Source organism: Schistocerca nitens, chromosome 8 (assembly GCF_023898315.1).
Source record: "Schistocerca nitens isolate TAMUIC-IGC-003100 chromosome 8, iqSchNite1.1, whole genome shotgun sequence".
Taxonomy (NCBI): domain Eukaryota; kingdom Metazoa; phylum Arthropoda; class Insecta; order Orthoptera; family Acrididae; genus Schistocerca; species Schistocerca nitens.
The window spans coordinates 301,957,022-301,966,984 of record NC_064621.1 but is presented as its reverse complement, the minus strand read 5'-3'; the positions used below and the strand labels follow the sequence as shown (position 1 = coordinate 301,966,984).

Below are 9,963 nucleotides of genomic sequence, written 5' to 3'. Positions count from 1 at the left end.
TTAATCCTGTCTCGTAAATGTTGACTCTGTTCACTTCACTTGGGATTCAAATGTCATATGATGATCGATCTTATGGCTCTTTGCAGCAATGTAGATCAACTGATCTCATTACAAATGCTACCTTGCCCCGTGTTTATGAGGTATTTAGTGAGGAGATGACGGTCAGCAAAGACAGTAAAATCATCTGTGACTCTTCCTGTAAAGACAGTTTCTTTGCCTCATTAACCACGGTAAGGAAAAGCTGTCTTCTGCCCGTATGTTGATTTGAATGATGCAGTGCTTTACAAGGAATGGCTCTGCTGTAGGTCGTATAACATCTATTTCCTATGACCTTCGAAATGAGTTCTCAGCCCCAAGTTGACGGAGCAAGTTGGCAACTTTCGCATTAATAAATCCGACGACAGGCGACACATGGCAGAAAAAAATCCCAGTATTTTCCACATTATTGGCAGACAGAATAACTGAGTACATTATCTTATATCTATAAAGTTTATTTGAGTCACTATTCAAAAAGTTGTTTAATGGCTATAACGCTTTCAAATGACAAGTCGTTAATGATAGCCCATAAGCACTTCTCAGTCTATAGGTGTGTCACTGCGTACTAGGAAACAACATTCTCTGCTAGAGGCATGTAGTAGTAGCCTCACTGTGGAAGAAGTGTTAATGATCTATTGGAATTAACAAGTCCGTTGAAACCGTTTCACCCATTAAACGATTTGTGGGCATTGGCAAAAATAAACTTTATATTTTGATTTTTAGTCTGCCAGTTACTCATTGACTCTCCGAATCAGATTTTTAGTAACTAGGATAACTTAATACGTACCACACATACAAACACTTTTATTTATTTTCTTCATCCTGTACGTAGCGAATTTCCCGTAACTAAAAATAATCTGTTTTCTTGTGGACGATTCACATCATTTAACGATTATTCAATGCAGACGGCTGTGAGCATAGTATTAATAATAAGTATCGAAGAAATCTGTGTAACTGCGAAATGGACTTAAAGCTTTTACACAAAACGAAAAATTAGCTTCACCGTCGTTTTATTCAACTACACTCCACTTTTAAAAGCATTCTGAACTGCAAATCTGTCCATTGAGGAGCTGAAGAGGACGTACAGACGCTAACAATGATGATACCCAGTGACGAACTGACAGCAGCAGAACCGCGCAGCTTCTACGGAGGAGTGGCTGAGGGAAAGGAGTCGTGCCTTCCGACGTCTTTTATCGCCTCGTATGATCTCGGCTGCTACCTTCGCTCTCGCAGATTAACGCGTTTTAGCAAGAGATAAGGGGCCGTAAGGCAGGTCCAGTGACTGTGCAAAATACCGCATCTCACATAAACTGTCGGAAGAGGTAAACACCGACATCTTTAGAAATTACACACTAGATTTAGTGAACAAAGCAGTTCTTGTAGCCCTAACAAAAAGAGCTTTTACTTACATTCGCATTAAATCTCGAGCTCATCAAACACGCATCTCGTGAGACAATGACGGACAGTAAATAAGACGATGCGCGGGTCACACCCACGCCCATCAGAACAATTGCCTTGAGCCTTTAATTGGCAATGCGTGCCAAAGTCTCACTCTAAGGAAACCTTGCGGCTAGATTAACCAGAGTTGCAGAGTATAAAACGGCAGACGCACAAGCAGACGGGAACGCTAAACATGTGGTCATCTGTGTCCTTGCTCCTGCTTCTGGCAGCCAGTGTCCTGGGTCGTCCGGGAATATCTGGAGCTGTAGAACCTGCCAACAAATTCCCCGACGACTTCATCTTCGCAGCTGCCACCGCGTCTTACCAGGTGGAAGGGGCCTGGAATGAAGGCGGTAAGAATTCTTTTACTCCGAAATCTGAAACATTAATACTGCCTGTGATTAATATTAAACTTTCTTTTATATGTTAAATGATAGAAATGCATTGGAAGATGATTCTCTTCTGAGATTAGTGACAGCAATAGCAGTTCTTAGTCAAACTTTTTCATTGTCTGAACAATGCTAAATTCGTAAATAGGAAATATCAGTTTAGATTATTTTCTTCATGAGGAGAGCGGTGAATTCTACAACTGCAGATAACTGGTGACAATACTAGGAACTCCAGCTATAATATTTTTCATTTACAAAACTGTTGTTTTTGAGCTTGTACAACAATTGAGGTAATTTGCTGTTGATACATACACCAGATATTTATTTAAAAATAAACGTTTATGAGGCTGTAACTTGGAGAAGCTGAAGTGTTCCACATCTATCGGGTACAAGTTTCCAGTGCGTGTTTTTCATTCGAACGCGACTGCGATATATAGTCGGTGAGTTATAGCAGTCGGCTGAGGCAGGATTTGAATCGTTGCCCACCGGAATACGAATGCAGTGTGCTAACCACTCGGCCACCTCACTCGGCATACTTCTAATTTAGGCGAAAGTGAAAACTACAGTCGATGTTCTGAACGGCACTGACACTATCTGATTAAAATAGTGCGAACACCTCTACGTAATGCGGAACCGGCCGCTAAATACTACGAGAAAGGACCTGCCCTTGTCCAAGGAGGCGGCACGTACTGCGCTGTCGGCAGAGAAGGAGTACCAGCAGAATGGGTCGGTCAGGGGACGACAATGACTTCGAACACAGACCAGCCGCTGGCTGTCTATTGACTGACAAATAAATAAGCGACGTTTCGACTTTTCTATAGGTTACCACGTTGGCTGTTCGTGATGTGACTGTGAAGTGGAAACGTGACGGAATAGCCACAGCTAAACCAGCACCAGGCAGACTTCATGCACTGATGAATACGAACCGTCGAGCATTGCAACTGGCCTCTGCAGGAAATCGCATTAAGTCAGCGCAAGGAATCACTCGTGCGTCCAAAGTGCTAATAGCGGTCCAGCTAGCACAAGACTGTGCGAACGGAGTAAAAAAGAATGGGGTACGGTGGTCAAGAACTGCTCGTAAGCCGGACATTTCTCAAGTTTGTTGAGTGACGCTTGGCGTGGTGCAAAGAGCAACATCACTAGACAGTGTACTACTGGAAACGACTGATTTGTAGTGATGAACTACGCTGTACCCTGCGGCGATCCGATGAAATTGTCTGTGTTTGGCAATATCCCAGGGAATGTTACCTGCCATTAAGTGAACCCAAAGTGCAGAAGCACATAAACACAATTCACAGCATTGTGTACTGCGTACAGCAGAGGAGCTGTTTGGAGACGATGATCTTCATATCACACTCTCATAAAGTAGCACCCATAAGGAAATGGTTTTTGGACAGTAACAGTCCTGAAATGGACTGGCCTGCCCAGAATCCCGACCAAATCCCAATGGAACACCTTTGGGGTTAATTAGGACGTCTACTTCGTTCCAACATCACTATCTTCCCTGATGTTGGCTCTTAAGAAACAATGGGCTGCCATTCATCCTAAAACATTCAGACGCCACATCGAAAATGTCCCCACTGTAGTTCAAGCAGTCAGAAAGGGAAGAGTGGACACACTCCATGTTACTGTCCAGACACTTTTGATCTGATACTGTAGAGTCACATCTGCAGCTGTTAAGTTATGTTCGAGTATAATGACTTTTCTGGAAACTAGAAATCTACTCTGTGGGAATCAGCATGGGTTTCGAAAAAGACGATTGTGTGAAACCCAGCTCGCGCTATTCGTCCAAGAGACTCAGAGGGCCATAGACACGGGTTCCCAGGTAGATGCCGCGTTTCTTGACTTCCGCAAGGCGTTCGATACAGTTCCCCACAGTCACTTAATTAACAAAGTAATAGCATATGTACTATCAGACAAACTGTGTGATTTGATTGAAGAGTTCCTAGATAACAGAACGCAGCATGTCATTCTCAATGGAGAGAAGTCTTCCGAAGTAAGAGTGATTTCAGGTGTGCCGCAGGGCAATGTCGTAGGACCGTTGTTATTCACAATATATATAAATGACCTTGTGGATAACATCGGAAGTTCATTGAGGCTTTTCGCGGATGATGCTGTAGTATATCGAGATGTTGTAACGATGGAAAATTGTACTGAATTGCAGGAGGATCTTCAAGGAATTGACGCATGGTGCAGGGAATGGCAATTGAATCTCAATGTAGACAAGTGTAATGTGCTGCGAATACATAGGAAGAAAGATCCTTTATCATTTAGCTACAATATAGCAGGTCAGCAACTGAAAGCAGTTAGCTCCATAAATTATCTGGGAGTACGCATTAGGAGTGATTTAAAATGGAATGATCATATAAAGTTGATCGTCGGTAAAGCAGATGCCAGACTGAGATTCATTGGAAGAATCCTAAGGAAATGCAATCCGAAAACAAAGGAAGTAGGTTACAGTACGCTTGTTCGCCCAATGCTTGAATACTGCTCAGCAGTGTGGGATCCGTACCAGATAGGGTTGATAGAAGAGATAGAGAAGATCCAACGGAGAGCAGCGCGCTTCGTTACAGGATCATTTAGTAATCGCGAAAGCGTTACGGAGATGATAGATAAACTCCAGTGGAAGACTCTGCAGGAGAGACGCTCAGTAGCTCGATACGGGCTTTTGTTGAAGTTTCGAGAACATACCTTCACCGAGGAGTCAAGCAGTATATTGCTCCCTCCTACGTATATATCGCGAAGAGACCAGGAGGATAAAATCAGAGAGATTAGAGCCCACACAGAGGCATACCGACAATCCTTCTTTCCACGAACAATACGAGACTGGAATAGAAGGGAGAACTGATAGAGGTACTCAAGGTACCCTCCGCCACACACCGTCAGGTGGCTTGCAGAGTATGGATGTAGATGTAGATGTAGAAGTCCAGTCAAACCCTTATGTCTTCTTTAGTAATGTGTGGCTTGGTAAATGCTACGACTGTAAATGAAGTATCTCCATTTGATAGATAATTCTGTGCGATCATTTGCAAATGTCCACACAGACGAAACTACTCAGTACTCAATACAATACAGAGGGATATTTCCATCCAACCAATGACAGCCCGTGCCCCAGAATTTCATCGTTGGTGTTTTTGTTGTGTTTGTGGTCCCTGTTGCAGCTAATGTACCAACTTATGGTATAGAACGAGGTGTAGCAGGGAAACTGTTTGACAAGTGTGCAAATGCAGACAAGTGAGCAGAATAACCACGGACGGGATACCGGGTGCTGTCTCTGTCCTTTGGCGAGTGCTTCGTTAGCTGAGTATAGGCTTGGGGGCAAGGTCAACTCAATGGACAAGTTAGAAGGAATAATTTCCTTAATTTAAGGAAGGAGTGAATTTAATTGCCGTATCATCATACACTACAGTCTACATCTTCCATATCAATGAAGACAGAAACTTCGGGTGCATTTTAACTTTCACAACGAAACTAAAAGTTTACCGTGACTGTTCTCGAGATATGTGACTGCCTCTCTGCTGAGGTTTAAAAGGCACCATTTACGCGCTTCCCTTTCAACGGCCACGGGTGAACTAAGATACCACACTAGAACAGCAATGAATGCAGAAATTCTTAAACATACTCGCTAAAGTATGGAACGAGTCTGACAATTGTCTGGATGTTTGACGGGATGAGTGACAGTGGTTAAAGAAGCCGATGTAGAAGTAATCTGCATCAGAATTAAAGCCGAAAGAAGATTGCCACGCAAAGGAACATCTAGACATCTAGCACTTTTTCCGTGTTGGGTACGAAACTCGTTCTCGGTCTGCGGCAAAAATTGCTACGTAAAGCCGATACAGGGCCTTTTCGATCTGTTACGAAAGAAACATTAACTGAAACAACAAGTTTACTGTTACTTGTCACTGTTTATTTATCTCCATGACGCGTTTCAAAGGTTTAAACCTCCATCATCAGGTGGATTTACATTTGTCAGAATGACATTTGTGTGTGTGTGTGTGTCGTGTTACGATTTATTGGAGGAACTTGCGGCTCTGTCTACAGTAATCATAGGGTCCTTACACTGTAGACATGGCCAAAAGTTCCTCCAAAAAATCGTAACACGACCCACAAATGTCATACTAACAAATGTAAGTCCATCTGATGATCGAGGTTTAAAACTTTGAAACGCGTCGTGGAGATAAATAAACGGTGACTGGTAACAGTAAACTTGTTGTTTCATTTAGTATCAATAACAGTCACGGTAAAATGTTCGTATTTAAAATAAACGAAAGAAACATTCGAGGCGAAATTTCTCTGCACCGATATTTTGGGTTCTACTGAAGACATTTCCTATTTTCGCCACAAAACTCTCTGATTAAAAAAGTGCAACGTTAACGATGGCATTTGAAAGACGGGAAACGTCTTTTCTTACACGATGAATACCGTTCCTACAAAATTGTTGAGGCTTTCGTGGCCACTTGTTGACAAACTGCCTATTGGCTTCTGTCTCGGGTTTTTCGGCCGACGTTCATCTAATGATTTTTCTGACGTTTCGCCAGCACGAGTGGCTGGCATTGTCAAAGCTTCACCCTCCATTGCCGTGCCGGTGGTGAACTGGAGCCGAGCTTCTTTTTTTTTTTTTTTTTTTTTTTTACTGTTTCATTCCCACACCTGAGAGGTGGTGGGCGGGCTACTGCAGAGCTACCAGCTCTATTTAGCCTTAGCTTATGTAATTCTGTTGGGGCTCTGTTTATTTTTTGGTCTGGGGTAAGTGGAGGGATTTTTTTCTCCCAGTTGGGAATTTATTTGCAGGAACTTTTGGGGACAGCTCCGGTATTCACCTTACAGCCTAAGGAAAACCTGCAAAACCCGGCTGGAGCTGCTGGTTGTTTGCAACCTTCTGCCTTGATTTGGTTGAACCTATCTAGGTTTCCATTGCTTGATATACTCGTACTCCCTCGAGTATGGAGGTCGTCTCAGTGGCACGGCCGGCGTTGTGCTGGGGCCACGTTCTTGTGCGTCGCCTAGTATTCGTCGTATTCCGAGGTCTTCTACCTCTGGAGAGGGAGGTCTCGGAATGAGAGGTTTGCTGCTCGTTGTGATCTTATGCAACTTCCATGGAGACCTAGTGGGCTCCATAGCTGCCATTTCGGTTTGCGTGCCGATGGACTCCGCATCCGCCGTCTCGGTTTGGGCGCCTCGATGGCGCTTGTACCGCTTGGACGACGTCTGGGTGCCCTCTTCGACACGCACGCAGATTTCCGCGGGGATGGTTGATGCGCCGTCTGTGGTCTGGCTGGCGCGGTTGATCACCATCTTCTTCTTCTTGGTGTTGTCCTCTGTTTGTGTGGCCGCGGACGCGCTGCTATGCGTCGTCGGCCTCTCGGTGTTATCTTCCGTTCGCGTGGCCGCGGACGCGCTGCTATGTGCCGTCGGCACGTCACGTTGCGTGTGGAGAGCCCATGCTTCCCTTAGCAGGAGGCAGGCAGCTTCCATCTCCGCGTGGAGGGCCATCCTGAAGCGTGACTCTGCTTCCTCCATCCACGCGTCGATGTTGCTCTCTCCGCTGCTACGTGCGGATAGGCGTCCCTCCTGCTCGCGCGAAGGGCCCCCCCCCTCCACCTCTGCCACTGGCGGGTGGAGGGGCCGGCCGCGCGTTGTGGCGGGGCGCTGCTGCTTTGTTCGTCAGCTCGCGGGCGCAGGCCATATGTACCTGGCGCGCCAACGTCCGAGGGCTTCTCCGCGGTCATTTCCGGTGCGGTTCTCCTCTTGCTACCTGCGACGGTCGTTCGCTGCAGTACGGGAAGCCAGGATCCGTTGACCTTAAGGCTTTCCTCTTTCTTGTTCAAACTGTTCGCGTGTTTTTGTATTTCTACAGCTTCTCTGAACAAGCGCGTGTGATAGTGCTTCTCTACAGCCAGAACTTCCGTGTCGGCGAATTTTATTACATGGTCGGTCTCATTCAGTGCGTGCTCTGCCACGGCCGATTTCTCCACCTGCCCCAACCTGCAATGTCGCTTATGCTCTTTGATCCTGGTGTTAATGGATCGTCCAGTCATTCCGACATAAACTTTTCCGCATGTGCATGGTATGCGGTATATTCCCGACATTGCAATGTAGAAATACAAAAACACGCGAACAGTTTGAACAAGAAAGAGGAAAGCCTTAAGGTCAACGGATCCTGGCTTCCCGTACTGCAGCGAACGACCGTCGCAGGTAGCAAGAGGAGAACCGCACCGGAAATGACCGCGGAGAAGCCCTCGGACGTTGGCGCGCCAGGTACATATAGCCTGCGCCCGCGAGCTCGGCTCCAGTTCACCACCGGCAATGGAGGGTGAAGCTTTGACAATGCCAGCCACTCGTGCTGGCGAAACGTCAGAAAAATCATTAGATGAACGTCGGCCGAAGAACCCGAGACAGAAGCCAATAGGCAGTTTGTCAATTCCGTTTCTGTCTGCATCTGAAGGACTCGTGGCGTCTGGTCTGCTGCAAACCCCTAGAAATCTCTCCGAGATGATTACACACTAACGCTGCAAGCTTAAGGAGGCGCTGAAATGTTCTATTTTCGTGGGTCCTCTGTCTCAGGTGACATACTCCCTGAAGCAGAACGGTTACGCGGAACTGTAGCCCTGATCTGCCATTTTTCCATTTTAAGGAGGATTTTAACATTAGCTGATCTGTCTCCCAAGGTGTCGATTGCCGCTTCTGTTGGGCTGGGACACGTGTTACTTGATGTGAGGAACATTCGAGAACAATCACGCAACAGGACTGGCACACCTAGTTCCCGGATTTTAAACCCTTTCAAAATCTTTAGAACACCCTACAAGAACATAAGATGTGCCATTTATGTAATATGACCTATCTGGTTGAATTTTTCGCTAACGCAATAATTTTTCAGTGCATCATTACATCAACTAATCATCAATCTGTGTTGCAGGCAAGGGTGAGGGCATTTTCGACCGGATGTTCCACACGATTCCCAACATCACTACTGATGGCAGCAATGGCGACGTGGCGTGTGACTCCTACCACAAGTACGAGATAGACATACAGCTAGCCAAGGATATGAATGTGAGTGTTGTTTGCACTAGTATTCGCTTTATAAAAGAAGTAGTGATTACAAAACCAGAATATATTTTAAGTGTGATCTGATTTCTGATGCATTATTTACTGATATCCAGACAAAAGCGTCTCATTTTCAAAGTTAATAATAGTCTGTCAAGAGCCTATGCTTGTAGTACACTCTTAAATATTTCAATCATTAATCTATATTTCGTGGATAAACTGAAAATTAGGGAAATTATTCCGCTCGTAGCTTTTGATAGCAGTGAAGGGACTAGTTACTTGTCATAATAAATGTGAAAATACTAAACTATTCAGTGGGTATCACTATTTGTCGTAATTGATGGCAATTTGTGTATGCACTAATCAGGGAAAGGAAAAGAAGGATTGGAAGCCCGTGTCGGGCATCAAGCCAATTTACGTGCTGTATATGAGAAATTTCTCTCTCATCTGAAAACTAAAAAACTCTCTGGAGACATTATCCACGATGACAGTTTATCGATTAAACATAATTTGATGAATTAATCATTGCGCTATGATATCTATAGTATCGTAGCTCATCGATACTGCCGGAGCTGGTGCCTCGAAGATCTCTGCCGGCGCCGAGAGCGATGCTTTGAACATCTCCACCAATGAAGAACATCCAGCCCGCCGACCAATGAAGACCGCTAAAACGGTGTTGTAAGCGGCGGGCACTTAGGCACCAGACTTCTAGGACAAGATTGTTTCTCGTCGGGTTTGTTTCTAGTCGCTATTTGGTGCTGTACCTTACACCGGCTTGTGGATAATTAGCTCTATCTGCAAACTTTCAGTATACATAGATGCACACCCATGTCTGGGTCTCTGCTTGTAGCTAGCCACGACTGCCACAAGTTGTCAACACTGTAGCAGTGTTTCGCACAGGTTCAGTAAAGTATACACTGAAGCGCCAAAGAAATTGGTCTAAGCATGCGTAATCAAATACGGAGATATTTAAAGAGGCAGAATACGGCTCTGCAGTCGACAACGGATGTGTAAGAAAACAAGTGTCTCGCCCAGTTGTTAGATCGGTAACGGC

General features: G+C 45.1%; 1 protein-coding gene across 1 annotated transcript in view; it reads left to right on the top strand.

Annotated features, from left to right (window-relative positions):
- Positions 1-1,669: 1,669 nt before the first annotated feature.
- Positions 1,670-9,963, top strand: part of LOC126199533 (myrosinase 1-like) — a 35,570-nt gene continuing 27,276 nt past the window's right edge. Inside the window, exons 1-2 of the mRNA XM_049936453.1 lie at positions 1,670-1,829; positions 8,782-8,915. Coding sequence (XP_049792410.1) covers positions 1,670-1,829; positions 8,782-8,915 — 294 coding nt within the window. The remainder of the gene's footprint in view (positions 1,830-8,781; positions 8,916-9,963) is intronic.